General features: G+C 35.5%; 1 protein-coding gene across 1 annotated transcript; it reads right to left on the bottom strand.

Annotated features, from left to right (window-relative positions):
- Positions 1-9,197: 9,197 nt before the first annotated feature.
- LOC116110204 (receptor-like protein 6) lies at positions 9,198-12,320 on the bottom strand. Its single transcript, XM_031396423.1, has one exon. It carries the CDS (start codon positions 12,318-12,320, stop codon positions 9,198-9,200), a length of 3,123 nt encoding a protein of 1,040 aa, XP_031252283.1.
- Positions 12,321-16,579: the final 4,259 nt, after the last annotated feature.

Here is a 16,579-nt window from a genome sequence, read left to right as displayed (position 1 = left end):
TATTCAGTTGGTTTTGACCTCTCAAGATGTATGGGAACTCTCTGATGTTGCAAAAGATTAGCCTAACCTATAAAGTTTAGGAAAGGAAGAATTGGCTTTAAATGCGGTGCTCAATGACAGACTGTTTTGAGAAAGATCAAGAATTTGAAGGTTTTCCCAGCTTTGCAAACATGTAAAGCTCTAGAACACCACTCAAATTGTTTGAAGAAAGTACAAGATCAGTCAGATCTCAAGCTCAAGATTGAATTTGGAATTGAACCATTGCCCATTTATTATTTAACTGATGACTCGCAATGAGTTCTGAAATTTTCAATGTTACCCGTTAGCTGGTTTGCAACTGAGGTCGATGTTGTTAATAATGGAAGCGTATATAGCCCGGATGGTATTGTCCCATTGAGTAAGTTGGAACCGAGAGAGAGAGTGACCAGATTTTTGAGCCGACTTGCATGAGTAGGATTGGACCGGATGTCGATTCCAGGACACTTCAAATAAAGAAAGCTGGGTTAAGTTGAAAAATTATCAGGAATTTCACCAGTGAGACTGTTGTCTCTTAAGTTAGATGACGCAGCTGCTCAAGATTGGAAAGTGAGGATGGGATAGAACCTGGAAATAGTTATATGCTAGGTCCAAATAAGCAAGGTTTGGTAAGATTACCAAGTGAACAGGAATCGAGCCATTGAAATGACAGTAAGAGATCCAAAGTGTTCAAGAACTTGAGAGAGCTGATTGCATCATCGGATAATTCTCCATCAAGTTTGTGAAAGAGACATTCACAAAGCTGAGTGGCTGCTCCAGTTACTCTTCGGAAAAACACCTGTCAAATTGTGATGTTAAATCCATTGATTTTTGCAGGTTTGGTTGGTGGAAGTTGTCTGAAAAACGCCCTTTCAATAACAAGATCCAAGACTCAAAGATGCCAAGAAGAAGATAGATTTGACAGGAATGAGTGATACGGTAGACATGTCTACCTGATCGGATTAACTCTCTTAAGTTGGTCAAATTTTGAACTAGTCCTCTCTCAGGCTGGTGTTTCAGGATTACATAATTGTTAGAGAGGTCACGTGAAACTAACTTAGACCAAATGGGAATTTCAGATGACTTGATCAAAAAATTTGAGGTAGAGAGGTTAAGGTGTGTTAATTTGGGAAGCGATTAAAACTCGAAGATATCGGAGAGGAACTGAATCATTGAGCGAGTTCAGGCTTGCAGATGAGGGAGAAAAAAAGGCTACTGTTGGAAGGGATATTACCAGAAGCCAGCTGCAACTAGGTCGAGACCAATCACGTGACCAGTCACCCTATCACAAGTAACACCATCCCATGAGCAACAATCAGTATCCTCCTTCCAGACTTTATTTTTGAAGAAGAAGGACACACTCCTTGACAACGGGTTGGTCTGGGAAGAATCACAATTGAAGAAGACCATTTGTGAAGGAAAAGAGTTGCTTAAATTGAAGCAATGCAGAAATCTGATCGAGAGCCACAGTTCTCCATAGCTAATGGAAACAAGAACATGAGAGGAGGCACAGAAAGTTTAAAAGACCATGTTTAAGCAACTCATTTTACTCTTGTATGAAATAACAAGAACAAATGTCAGTAAAATAGATCAAGAGAATGAAGAATGAGTACTGGCTAAATCATCATTAAATGAGGAAACTCTAGTAATTTACACCTAAAGTCTTGGTCGACGTATAGAGTTCAAATATCATTTATCAGTGGCTCCAGAGCAATTAAGAAGTGGGTACCATAAGCTTCTAAATCAAATTGGCATGGGCCATAATGGAGAAAGATAGAATACAGGATTGTGATGGTACACGATAAAGATTTATGAAAAATCTTACAACTTCCTAAGTTCAGAATTGTTTGAATTTAAAGTGGGGTGTGGTATAATTATGAAACAGTTATAGATTTGCTTTCAGTCTCATTCAATGAGGACTATATTGCAATAGTATTATTAGATTGTCTACGATCTCATGCGCGGACCAAGGCTCTCTTTTGATGACAAATTACCAACATCACATGGCCAGTCACTCAATCTTATAAATCTCAGTTCTACAAGATTAATTTTCTATGGTATGAGTTAACATGAACTTATTGTTAGCATCCAAACCTGCTAGTATTAACCATCAGAGTGCACGAGATTAACCAATAAAAATCTGTAATTTGAAGAAATTAGTCTTCTGACAATTATTTAAGGATGTACTACATAGTAATTGATTGCTTGCACTGATAAACAAAGAAATTAAAGATGAAGAGATGAAGTGTAGACCTACATTGCATCACTTTTGCAACATACTCGCCCACAGAACTTCTTGGATCCACTAATTTCTTCTTCTCCCACGTTTTTTTGTAGGGTGTTCATCTTCAACCATCATTACAACCCACTAGGCTTTCCTGTTGAGAACACAAGATAATCCATATAATCCAAACACAATTCCACGTCCAAAGCCTATCAATACAACTTTCCAACCGAATCCATTTCAAGACTCTGCATCATCTTCTGATGTTAGTGTTGCTGGGTCTCATTATCATGTGCCTCATTTATTGACAAAGGAAATCCACACAATGCCAAGTTCCCACTATATGACTTATTTGGGAACGTACAGATGGTTGTCTTGAGGTATGGGTCCGCTAAGCTGGTTGTTGACAAAATGAGAACTTGAAGAAAATTCAATCTTGTCAACTGCCACGGGATTTTCCCAGCAAACTTATTTGAAGAAAGTCTGAGGACTCAGAGCAATCAAATTTCCAAGTAACGATGGGATGCAACCTGTCAGATAGTTTTGAGAAAAATTGGGAGACGATGTGCATGAAACTTTCCAAATACTTCTGGAATCTGTCTACAAAAGTTGTTATTGAAAAATCAACGATAGTAAAACTATTGATAATGTTCACCGTTGAAGCTCAAGCCCTTTCCATGTCACCATCACAGAATCTTGGTAATATTGTTCACCCACAAATTCAACTTACGCCCACACCCTGATTCATACAAGCCTAATGTTTCCAACAAGTCATTCATAATATAGTATCAGCATAAAAAAAAAAAAAAAAAAAAAAAAAAAAAAAAAAAATTCAAAGAAATAGAAGTTTATATCAAATGATCTCCACTTGCATATGGTACTAAAAAACGGATTTTAATAATAATTAAAAATCTAAAATTCTTGAATGCGCATAGTTCCTTACTTGAAATCCTATATCAGAAACTCTGTACGGTTCAAAACCTCCCCTTCCTCCATCCTTGCCTCATGGAATCGCATAAATCCATGATCATAAACAGCCAAAACACCATTAATCTGGGAATGGAGTGGAAGGAATGGTAATGGGAATGCGAAACAGACTGGAAAGAAATGGGAATGGGCAAGGGAATAAGAGGCAATGGCAATGGTAAGGAAAGCGAAAAGCATGGGAATGAGAGGGCGAAGGGTAGTATTGTAATGGGCATAGGAATGGCAAGATGAAAGGCTGAAAGGAAAGGGAAGGAAGTGGAATCAGAATGGGAACGAATGGTATTCGGAATGTAATGGGAATGGGAATGGAGTTGGATGGGACTGTGAACGGGAAAGGAAAAGGGAAACTAAAAAGGAATTGCAATGGGAAGGGAATGGAAAGGAAATTAGAATGGTAGTGAATGGGAAAGTAAAAGGAAAGGGAATTGTAAAGGGAATGGGAAAGGAGTTGTAATGGAATGGGAATGGGAACAAAATGGGAATGGGAACGGAAAACAATGGAATGGGAAGGAATGGGCAATGGTCTGGTATGGGAAAGGAAATGGAAAGCAATGGTCAATGGTAATGGGAAAGAAAGGAAAGGGGAATGGTAATGGGATGGGAAACGGAATGGAAAGGAAATGGAATGGGAATGGGAATAGGAAAGGCAATGACAATGGATGGCAATGGGAATGGCAATGCGAAAAGCAATGGGGAGGAAAAGTAATTGTAATGGGAACGGGAAAGGGAAGGAAAGGAGAACTGGAATGAGAATCAGGAATGGGTATCGAATGAGAATCGAGAATGGGAACGGGATGGAACGGTATAGAAGGAGAATGAGAATGAGAATGGATGGAAATAATTATAGAAAGTATAGACATTTTTGGCACTACTGTGCATCCTCGGCTGAGACCAAAGGATCTATTGAAGAAAATTGTTTCAACCAAGGATCTATTGAAAGAAAATTGGTTCAACCGCAAGCTGCTTTGAATTACCAACTCAAATTTCTTCCATTTCCAAGCTTCCCTGTCTGTTCACAAACCATCCAAGTGCAAATATATCTACAAGATTCGATTCCACATGATGAGTTTAACAAGGTCATGTATATGATGAGTTTGACAAAGCCAATGTCAGCATATCTAGAACTGTACACAAATATAACAGCAAGCGAATAAAAATCAAATTCTGGAAACTCAATTGACTAGGAAACAACGTTTCAAAATTAGTATTGACCGATTATACTTTGCACTGCAAAATAAAGCAGATAATCCTTGAAATTCAGAACTATTGGCATTTGATAATCCTGAAATCCATACTCATATCCTACTCAAAACTTGGTCTTGAGAACAGAGTGTTGCAGAGCTTTAAGAATGCAAGAGCAATGATTGGAGAAGAGAAGTTGATAAGCCAATGAAAGGCCATCTTCCTATAATGAACTTATTATGTTTCTCGGAAGTTTTGGGGCACACCATTTTAGACACAAATCCACCTCTGCTCTCAAAAAGTTTTTCGCCAAGTGCTATTCCTTTGACAGCAAATGTTTATGAACGTTATTTTCACCATTGAGTGAATGAGATTAGCTAAGAATAAGTAATTGATGAGATTATCTAATTTCAAATATACATGAGGATTATTATCTTCATATGATACACAGACACACCACAATCATGGACTACAGGATCTATGCAGCATTGGCTTTCAAGTAATTCATTGGCAGAGGCTTTAATTGCTGATGTCTAACTGATCAGTCGTTACTTTGGAGACATGATTAATATACTACAATGTTATAGAAAAAATACGCTGTCAACCATTTTCACTCAAAGACTAAGTGTATAGCCTTGATATCAATTGTTTGAAAAGTATGTCTCGCAAAAAGACCCTCCCCTCTTACCCATCAAGGTGACTTAAAGAATTGTAGAAAAATAATCCAAAAAGTGCAAATGCTAGGAAACCCACTGTCCGAAAAGTAGAGTAATTATAGAAGCACATTCGGGAAAGATAAAAGTTAAAAACATTGCAAAAATTAAGTCTGACCTTATGTCTCCTTCACTGAAGGCTCCCCGCATGCCATAAACAGATTCAAAATCCATACCCGGAGTCTCCAGAAACATTGGTTTCATCATAGCAAGAGAAAAGTAAGATTTCCCACATGTATCAGCTACCAGCACCCAAAAATTGCTGCACTCCCCAGGTAGTTTGACCAAACAGAGTATAAGAATAGTCCCATAAATCAAGCATTACACCTGAAGTGTATTGATACACAAAATAACTAAATATAAAATCAAACTGGACCTTATTTTCTTTGAATCAAGAAACCCGCTTTAATCAAGTTTAATAGTAAATGAACTTACTCAGAGCTTTAATCAAGTTTAGCAGTAATGCTCATTGCTGATTCAGCACTGCTAGGGCTGCCGTAACAAATAAATCAAAAGCACCTGATTGTTTGGAAATGCTCTAGGATGATCATTTTCAGAAACATGTTGATCTCCCAATGTTCCCAGGCTTGGATCAAAACTGAGCATATGGACCTTAGCAAAAAGCAAGAAAAAAACCTAAATATTAAAAACAAACTTGACCTTATTGTCTTTGATCAAGAAACCCAAAAGCTTGCTGGCAACTGGATCAGATTTCACTTTCCAGATTGCAATTATTGTAATTCATTCTGATTTAGCATGGAGGGACCAACCACAACAATCAGGTCAAATCATGAAAAACCAAAGACATGCAAGAGAGTGAAATTCCTGGAAGTTAAGCCCAAAGAAAGGAAAAAAACTCAACCCAAAATCTAACAAACCCACCTCAATGTAGGATGCAGCAGCGGCAGAGTGCTTCTCATTTGTTCTAGCAATAAATATATCCAAAAAGACTGATCACCATTCAAATAAAAAGCCACCGGGTGCATCAATAGTTGGAGGACATGCAAACAGAAAACACAACATCAATTAAGTTGCAAAAAGATGAATGACATATGAATTGATAAAAATCTATCCTCCTTTGCATTTCTTTTCAGTAATCATTTTTTTCTATGAAAATTATTCTTGTGAACAAGATAAGAAATGTAAACTCATGTATTACTCAAAACTCACTTTCTTTTCTCTTTTCCCTCCGCAGAACAGTTCTCCGTCCCTTTTTTTTTTTTTTCCCGAATCGTCTCACATCTTGATCTTAGTAATGGGCTTCCGGGTTTAAAGCCTGTAAGTTTTTGGGTCAAAGACAGGTGAGTTTGTTTGAGCGGACAGTACCATTGGGGTGTGTTACGGAATTCAGAGTTAAGACTACCTAGGAATTAAGAATTAAGACAACCTAGGGTACGATTAATTTATACCTATAATATATGACTTTAATTTTTTATTATTTATTTATTTATTTTGATTCAATAAGACTACTTGATTACTAGGTTGTGTGAGAAAGTTAAATAAAGAAATCATAAAATCCAATAAATTTAAGTATAATGCAATTATAATTAATCATATTAAATAATACATTAATGTATTATAACTTTAAAAAATGAAGTTATATCAAGTAAGACATCACAAATGATGTTTGGTTACTTATATATATAAATTCAATTTCAATTTCAGATTAATACCTAATAAAAACATATTTTCATGAAAATATTCCCTTTAACTGTAACAATAAGAAATAAGATGATTAATACTATTAAAATGTACAAGAAAATGAGAAAGTACCACATAAACCTGACAAAGCTTCTGATGCAAGCAATAATGTTAGACATATAAAGAAATCTTACAAAGATTGATGTGCAAAGTGATGTGACAGAAAATGATTGGAAGAGTAAATACAAAAAATTATACTTATTATATTTACTCTTTCATTTATTTTCTGTCCATCAGTTTATATAAAAAATTTTGTTAGATTTCGTTGTTCACAGCCAATCGTGCGCTGTTTTGACGGTTTTTTACTACTAGCTAGCGATGGTGGCTGGCAGTCAGCTGTCCTTTTGGGTGATTGAAATGTTTTTGAGTTTATTTAAGGTGGAATAGTCACTCTGCCTAAAGGATTAATCTTTTGGGTTTCTGAGTAGCAACATTTTTCTTCTCTCATTTTTTTTTTTCTAAGCACTAAGAGTTGTTGCAATATTTGAACACGATTAGATGAACAAACTTTTTAGAATGTCGCGGTATAGTCAAACTATTTACAAGGAAACAAAGTTGAAACAGAAGAAAAAAGAAATTGCAGAAAATTGTTGTGAGAGATGAGAAGTAAAGATGAAATTAATGTCCATCTAAATTAAAAGAGAAGGAAAGCCTTAGTCATGCATTAGTGCGGTGTATAGTGAACTCCATCAAGTTTTGGTAACTAGAGTCTTGGTCATGCATTAGCGAGGACTAGAACACTGTAGCCCAAAGCCAAGCAAGAAGAAGAAGGCAAGCCATTGAAGAGCTTGCACAAAGCACAAACCTATTTTGCTCCTTACCCATTATTGATTAATGTAAAACCAATCCAAATGAATCACTTTGGTAGCCATTATTAAGCAAGATTAAATTGATTAGCTCTTGTTTGCATTGAACATTCTGTAAATTATTCTTTTAATTCATTCAAGATTTTGATATGGACAACCCAACTGCATTGATGAAGTCATTTTCTGGTGAGTTTTCATGAGAAATTATTTATATGAATTTTTTGTTTCTTAATTGCTTAACTATTCAATTCAACTTATTCAGCAGCCTTCTTCTACTGCTTCTTCTGCCTTCTGGTAGGCTTGTTATAAGCTTCTTCTATTTGGACTTTTTTTTGTCCATGACCTTATTATTTTAAGATCTTGGTTGTTTAAGGAGTCAAAACACAGCTTTCATTTCTGTAGAGATAGTAGTTGATTTTTGGCTTTTACACAGTAAGAAGCAATACTTGATTTCAGGACCCAATCAATGATACTTTTTGTAAAATGAAATAAATAAATTGAATTCTATATTTTTAAGGATTTGAACCCCTAATTTATGACATATTTTAAAATTTCTCATTAATTTTTTAATTATAATTTTATTTTCAATGATATTTTTTAATAGGTTATCCATCAACACCAACTTCTCAAGGGTTAATCTAGTCTTGGACCTAGACTTGCAGCCCATTAGTGAGTGCAAACCAATATAAAATCCCCATTGAGCCCAATTCAAATGTTTTGGGCTCACATGAGAAAGATCTATAAAAGACAATTGTTTCTTAAACTGGAGAAGTGCAGAACTTTGGTCTTGAGAACAGAGCGTTGCAGAGCCTTGAGAATGAAAGAGCAATAATTGAAGGAAGAGAAGTTGATAAGCCACGGAAAGAAAGCCCATCTTCTTTGCTTGTGAAACCTAAAGAACCGATACGGTTATAAGTAGACGAAACAAAGTTGAAACAGAAGAAACTGCATAAAATTGCTGTGAGAGATGAGAAGTAAAGATGAAATTAATGTCTATCTAAAAGAAAAGAAAAGGAAAGTCTTGATCATGCATTAGTGAGGTGTATATGGTGAACTCCATCAAGTTTTGTTCACCAAAGTATTGGTCATGCACTAGCGAGGACTAGTGCATCAACTTAGTCTTGGCCATCCACTGGTAATAGAAAATCAAATTATTAGAAGATTTCGGTGTCTAACATATAATAATAACTTATTATGTTTCTTGGTAAAAGGTAGTTAGTTTATGGGAGAGTTATGGGGTACACCCAGTGAAGTAGTATGCTTTTCGCACCAAGTGCTCTTCCAATGACAGCAAAATTTTTATGAATATAACTTTTGAAGATAATGAGTTGAACATAAACTCATTAACAAGTATGTAAACCATGTTATTTTTCACCATTAACAGCTCTGATATTTTATTTAAGGAAGTAGTAAAACATAACAATTGAATGCTTGCACTGAAAGACAACATAAGATTAAAAACAGGAAAACAAACACGTTACTACATACTATCAGCAAGAAAATAAAGGAACATTGGTTTTCCAGTTTGCAGTAATACTCAGCCAACAGAACTTCTTGGATGCACTAACTTCAACTTCCTCCACGTTTGTTCTTCAGCCTTCTCCCCTTTCTTGGGTGTCCTCCTTCAACCATCCTTATAACCCACTGAGGCTTTCCTGTTGAGAACACAAGATATCCCATCGTCACCCCTAATACCATTCCACATCCATACCCCATCAATACCACTTTCCAACCGAATCCACTTGAGGACTCTGCATCATCTTCTAATGTTGATGGTGGTTGCGGTTTCCCATCATCAGTGCCACATTTCTGTGACAAAGGAAATCCACATAATGCCAAATTCCCATCATATGAATTATTTGAGAAGGTATCAAAGTGGTTAGCTCGAGGTACAGGTCCGCTGAGTCGGTTTTGAGATAAGTTTAGCCATCCAAGAAAATTTATATTTGCCAACTGCCATGGAATTTTCCCAGTAAGCTTGTTGGAAGAGAGGTCTAACGATTCAAGGGCAGCTAAATTTCCAAAAGATGATGGAATACAACCTGATAGATTGTTATGAGAAAGATTGAGAAGATGAAGTGCATGAAGGTTTCCAATCACTCCTGGAATCTCTCCATGGAAGTAATTGTTTGAAAAATCAATGGTGGTGCAAGTAGTAATAATTCTCTCTAGTTGAATTTCATGCCCTTTCCATGTCAAGATAACAGAATCTTGATAATAATCTTCACCCATATATTTCAATTCCCTTTCATCTTCACCGACATCCATCATGGCTTCAAGGTTTTTGAAATACATAGTAGGCAAAAAATTGTTGAAGCTGTTGTTTGAGAGATCAAAGATTCTCAACTTTGGAAAACACTTGTTTGTCTTGGAACAATCCCGTATAGAACCATAAAACTTATTGGAACGAAGAACCAAAACTCGTAGCTCTGGAAGATTTCCCAACCAATATGGGAATGTATCATTTATCTTGTTGTTTCCAAGATCTAGAACTTCGAGATTTGAACAGTTGAGCAAAGATCGTGGAACTGGTCCTTCCAACCCATTGTCGTTCAAGTTAAGGGTCCTGTAAACATTTCCCTTGGCAAATGTTCCAGGAATGGAGCCATAAAAGCTATTCTTCCGCAAATCCAACACATGAAGACTGCTAAAATTTCCCATACACTCTGGAATTATACCACTTAACCTATTATTTGAAAGATCTAAAATTTCTACATAGCTCATATTACAGATCAAGTGAGGTATCTCCCCAGTCAATTCGTTCTTTGACAACAAAAATAATCCCAAGTAGGGTGGTGGAATTGGAATTGGTCCCTGGAGCAAGTTGGAATGAAGGTCTAGATATCTCAAATTTTTCCATGGAAGCTGCTCCATGCTTGTCAGGTAGTTGTGGGAAAGATTTAACCAGCGCAAACTATCCTGACTAGTGTTCCACATCCAGTTGGGAACTTGACCATGGATGTTATTTTCAGAAAGATCTAGCTCAACTAAGTGGTCTAGACTTCTTAAGATGCCTGGGAATTCACTTATGTTACAAGAGGATAATCGCAAAGAAGCAAGTTGCGAGAAGGATGAATTGGCTATGAATTTGGTGCTAACAGATAAACTGTTATGAGAAAGATCAAGGATTTTAAGATTTTTGAGCTTTGAAAACATGTGAAGCTCTACAATTCCACTCAAATTGTTTGAAGAAAGAGAGAGATAAAATAGATCAAGTTCAAAGATTGAACTTGGAATTGAGCCATGCAGTCTATTATCATCTATTGAAATCCATTGCAATGAATTACTCTGAAATTGATCAGTATGGCCAATTAATTGGTTATATCCAAGATCCATCATCTTCAAAAAAGGATGAGTAAATAACCAAGATGGTATTGTTCCATTGAGAGAGTTATCGGATGATGAAATGACAACCAAATTTCGAAGTCCGACTACATGAGAAGGAATTTGACCAGATAATTGATTCCCTGAGAGGTCTAAATGGGAAAGTTGGCTAAAGTTGACGAAAATATCTGGAAACTCACCAACAAAGTTATTCATTGAAAGATCAAAACGACGGAGCTGGACAAGATTTGACAGAAATGATGGGATATGACCACTGAAATTGTTACTTGAGAGACTCAAGTAAGTAAGTTGTGTAAGGTTGCCAAGCGACATAGGAATTGACCCCACTATATTGCAGTAAAAGAGACGCAAATGGTATAAAGACATGAGATCGCCGATTGAGTTAGGTAATTCCCCAGTCAAACTCATATCAGAAACGTCCATAAACTTAAGGGGGCTACTCCAGTTAACCTTAGGAAAAACACCTGTCAAGTTGAGGTTACCTCTTAAACTAAGGAACTGCAGATTTGGTGAGCGAAAGATGTGATCTGGGATGTTCGCCTGTAATCCACAATAATTAAGGCTCAGAGAAGTCAGAGAATAAGACAGATTGGTCAAGAAACTAGGTACTATTGTAGACATATCCACATAATCGAGAAGAAGTTCCGTTAGTTTAGTAAGATTTTCAACTAACCCTTGAAAAATAGCTGTTTCAAGTCTCATGAGGGAATTTCCTTCAAATAAAGAGAGGTCAAGAGAAACCAAATTAGACAAGTGGGAGATCTCAGTTGGAATTTTACCACTAAAGTTTGAATTGGAGAGGTTGAGGTGCGTCAAACTAGGTAATTGACTGAAATCAGAAGAAACTTGAGAGAGATTGAAATCATTGAAAGCAAGGTTGAGCCTTTGCAAATGATTAAGGAGAAAGAGGCTACTGTTGGAAGGAATATTGCCATGAAGCCACCCACAACTAAGGTCAAGGGCAATTACATGACCAGTTAAAATGTCACAAGTGACACCATCCCAGGAGCAGCAATCAGTATCCTCTTTCCAAGACACTGTTTTTTGATAAGAAGGACATCTTCCATCACAATAAGGTGGGTTCTCATCTCCCAGAAAGGATAAATCTCTTACAACATCACAATCGAAGTAAGAAAGAAAATTCTTGTAAGAAAAGTGTTGCTTAAATTGGAGCAATGCAATACTCTGATAATAAGAGCAGAGTGCTGCGGAAGTTTGAGAATATAAGAGCAATAACTGGAGGAAGAGAAGCTGATAAGCCAATGTTAGGCAACCCATCTTCTTTGCTTGTGAAATCTCAAGAACTGATACTGCTATAAATAGAAGAGAAATGGAGGGTCTGTACATAATAGATTAGATTGACAAATAATAAATAGAGAAAGAAAACAAAAATGTCACCAGTTCCACTTCGACTTTACATATATCATCTATTCTTTCTTCATTCTCTGCTGGAGTCATCGACAATTATGGTTTACATATCTTGAGAATGATAACTTGTTCTTTAGCTCTTGCAGTGTGGAATGGGCTACAAGACTTTGAACAGTACAAGTCGCATGCTGAAGCAAAAGTGGAAATGATCACATATGTTATGAAAGAGAATATAGATGATTTTAAGATGATAAGGTTGACATATGTATGGGTAATGTTATTGCTTGAAATGTAGTACAAATAAATCTTTTTTTGTATTTCCCCTGTTTTTATCTATTTTTTGAGTTAAAGGTTACATTTCTATGACTGCAAATGTTTATGAACCTAAAATTTTGAAGGTAAACAGTTGAACATTATCTCATTATTAACATCTGATTCAAAGCTAGGTTAATTTTAATGATTGTGTGGAATGCGGACAAAAATTGGAGGAAGAGAAGTTGATAACACCAAGTTAGACAACCCATCTTTCTTTAATTCACTGCTTTAAGTCTTGGTCAACTGTTGATGTCTTATAGATCACAAATGTCATTTTCCAAGTGGTGCCAAAGAAATTAATTCTGGAATCTTATTATTGATTGGGAGGCTAATGGAGACATGTTATGCAGGAATTAATGCTGTTTAATAGTCTTTGTTTTTATTTATATTTTTGGTTCTTAAGCTCATGCAGTGGGGAACGGGTTACACGACTTCTCCAATAATTTAAATATAAGTCTTTGTCTACTAACTAGAAACAATAATGTTTTATTAAGAAATTCAACTTTGTAATGCTTCAAGTCATTTTCTTAGTTGTAATTTTCTTATTTCTATTGTATGGTTACTAGTAAATCACACGCGGAAGCAAAAGTCTAAGTGATCAAAGCTGTTGTGAAAGAGAAAATAGATGAATAGATGATAGGTAAATTTGTGGTTATTGTTACACCATTTCATGATGTTCATTTCTGTGGATTAATTCACTGTCGTGTATGAATCTACATAAATCACTTATTAATTATGTGTTGTGCCAACTGCCAAAGAGAATACTATGCTTTAGGCAGACAGACCCTTTTTTTATGGTGACTACAGATGTTTGACATGGATATTATTAATTGTGCAGGTGATAAGATGAATAAGTACAACCTTAATTTGGTCATCAAACAAAATTGTAGTAATTTAATTATGGATAATTAAGCTTACTTGAAGAAGAAGAAGAAGAAAGTTTGAGCAGGATGGTGATAATCCGATAGATGTTACACTTGCCGTGCAGCTTCTGGGTGCCTGAAGATTGGGGTAGAGGACTCCTCTAGTAATTTAATTAGCGTAAAGTCTTCGTCTCACTAACAATTTATTTCTTAGTTGTAATCTCTTATCTCCGGTATACGGTTTATATTTATATCATCTTGTTTATTGATTTTACTGGATTTTTCTTCTATGAATTCAAATTTTTAATATCAATATTTTAAAATAACAAATATATAAATTTAATATTTTAAGTTGTGAACAAGATAATTTATTGCTCAAACTCACTTTCTGGGTCGTAATCTCTGGTATATAATTTAAACTGGGAGGCACCAAAATTGAGTACTATGCTTTATGCATTCTAGTTTCCAAATTACAAAGAAACAGAACAGAGACTCTGCAATAGCTGAGAATTTCATGCAATTAACTTTTTCTCCAAGTGGTAACTATCATGTCCATGAGCCAGAAGGCATGAAGGTTACTTGCCATGAACTAATTCTTCTTACATCACAAACAATTGTATTTATCTTGCGCCGATGAGAATACTTGTTAAAAACCGAGTAACATCACTGCAGAGCCCATTTTCTGGCTCTTTTTCTACCAACTCACGCACCTGATACCGAATTGTTCTTAACAACAGTGTGCTATTAACAACACTAAAAAACTGTACCACAAATTGTGCTTTCCATCAAAATCTTAATTTTCTCTAAATTTGAATCCAAAACTTCATTTCTTTTTCACATCCCGGTTCATCAATGACTTTGGCTATGGGTTCTGTTGTTAAAAAAAAAAAATTGTTTTCCAGCAATCTTGAAATGTGAAACCTGGATAGCGATGAATTATGGACGAAACCGTAATGGGAAATTAAACGATTTTTTGTGAATGAAAAACTTATGGTGGAAATGAACGTGGGCCGATTGGAAATTGATCATTCAAGTGCAAAATCCTTGAAATATGACCACTGTTTCATCATTCTCTTATATTCACATCTTTTTAGTTTATCCTCGGAGCAAAACTTGATTCATTCTATGAATTTTTGGACGACATTCAAGAGACTCATAATTCAATCTCTTGGCAATTAGATTGAACTGAAAGATAAATATTTGCAATTGCATTGAATATCAATTTTAAAGATTTGATCATTTTATGCAAGTATGTATTTATGAGTTTTATAAACCAAGCAAATATCCTACAAATTCAACCTAATCACATTCCTATGCTGAATGTGTCTAAGGAACTTTAGTTGTTTTCTTTTTTAGCATATGCGCCTAAACCTATCACATTCAACCTATGAGTAGCTTTAAAGCAATCACAAACATCCTAGAAATTAGTTTCATCAAAGATCCCCTTACTCAAATTGTTTCATCATCAAAACAATTGTTACCTGATGCTGCTAAAAATCATAAATTAGAATTCAGCAATGCTGTCCAAAATCATCAAGCAAGAAATAAAGATGCATCTGGTAAACTGAGAATCTGAAATATACTACAGAACTAACATATTTCTTCCGAAAGATCAAATAGAGGACTACAGAAATAGTGAGGAATTAAACATTTCACTATCAATGCTCAGAAGTTTTTGATACAAATCACTGATTTAAGCATAGATGTAGCATGAGATTATATTCCAGGAGAAATAATATATTCGGAGGGTATTCAGAAACGACTCCAAGTATAGCATAGATCGATTTTCATTGAGAACTGTTGAAGCAATTATATCAGCATAAATTCTTTCTTAAAGACTTTCTGGCAACTTCCTACAAGAGGTCACATGAATGACAGCCTTCTGGAGGCTTAAAGTGAATTAGTGGTGAACTGACATGCAAAAAACAAGATTTTTGTAAGCAGAGGATTATTTATTATTATTATTTTTTTAAACGAGGATGTTTTTATAATCCTTTTTTAACCGATATTTTAACTCATGAGACGAGGTTGAAGAAACTTATGTGAAGACTAGAGAGCAGAGGCCAATCTCATCAGAAATTAAGAAAATCTTACACTCATGTTGAATTCGTAGTTTGTTACAATAGAGAAACAAGCAAAATATTCTTTTTCTTTGAAACTTCAGGGTTGGCCATCAGCTTGAGCACTCTCCTCCTTCGATCACATATTTCTCAACTCAAATTCTAGACAACCTAATTTTGTTTTAAACGAAGACTATTTATCTTTGTCAAATCTTGTATCAGCTTGCGAAGCTCCAGATATATTAAGTCAATATCATGAAAATAAGTAATTTCCACTTGAACGAATCCAGAAGATTCATTCCTTTTTGTCCTGTTGTTGAACTACTTATTCAGTGATCAAATACAAGCTTAGCTTACCAATTCTAGAGATAATAAAAGTACCTTCACAAATTCTTCGTCAGCCGCAAACAATTAAAACAAATTTCACGGCAGTAGAGCTAACAATGTTTCCCAATAATTTCAGAACACTGAGTAAAACTGAAGATCCATTATATTGCAAAATTTCCAAGAAATTCATATCTATTGATAATTCTTGTAAACTTTTCAAGAAATTCACAACTATAATCCTTGAAACCCATACTTATATCTATTGATAATTCTTGTTTTGCTGTTTTTATCGCTAAGTTCTCTGATTTTTTCAACACCAACTAAAGGGTCTCTTGGCACAAACATCAAACAACCACAACTGCAATTGTGATAATTAAGCTCTCTGCGGTCGTTTCTCGGAAAGCTACTTGCGTAGGCGGTGGTGGTCATGGGATCAAGGAAATTCCCAATAGAATACTCTTACTCTTTGATCGTAAATTTCCAGAAACAAACAGTATTTTTCTTCCTTTAATCCCAAATTTTCCTAACTCAAAATTTAGAAAACCTATATTTGTTTTTGTGTAATCGAGCAAATTTTAGTGCCGATTCCCCACAGACGGGCCAAATGAAGATACTGAGAACAGTGCAAAACTCTGGTCTTGAGAACAGAGTGTTGTAGAGCTTTGAGAATGCA

Source organism: Pistacia vera, unplaced genomic scaffold (assembly GCF_008641045.1).
Source record: "Pistacia vera cultivar Batoury unplaced genomic scaffold, PisVer_v2 Contig599, whole genome shotgun sequence".
NCBI classification, from domain to species: Eukaryota; Viridiplantae; Streptophyta; class Magnoliopsida; order Sapindales; family Anacardiaceae; genus Pistacia; species Pistacia vera.
The sequence above is the reverse complement of the archived record's forward strand: the minus strand, read 5'-3'. Positions and strand labels throughout refer to the sequence as shown.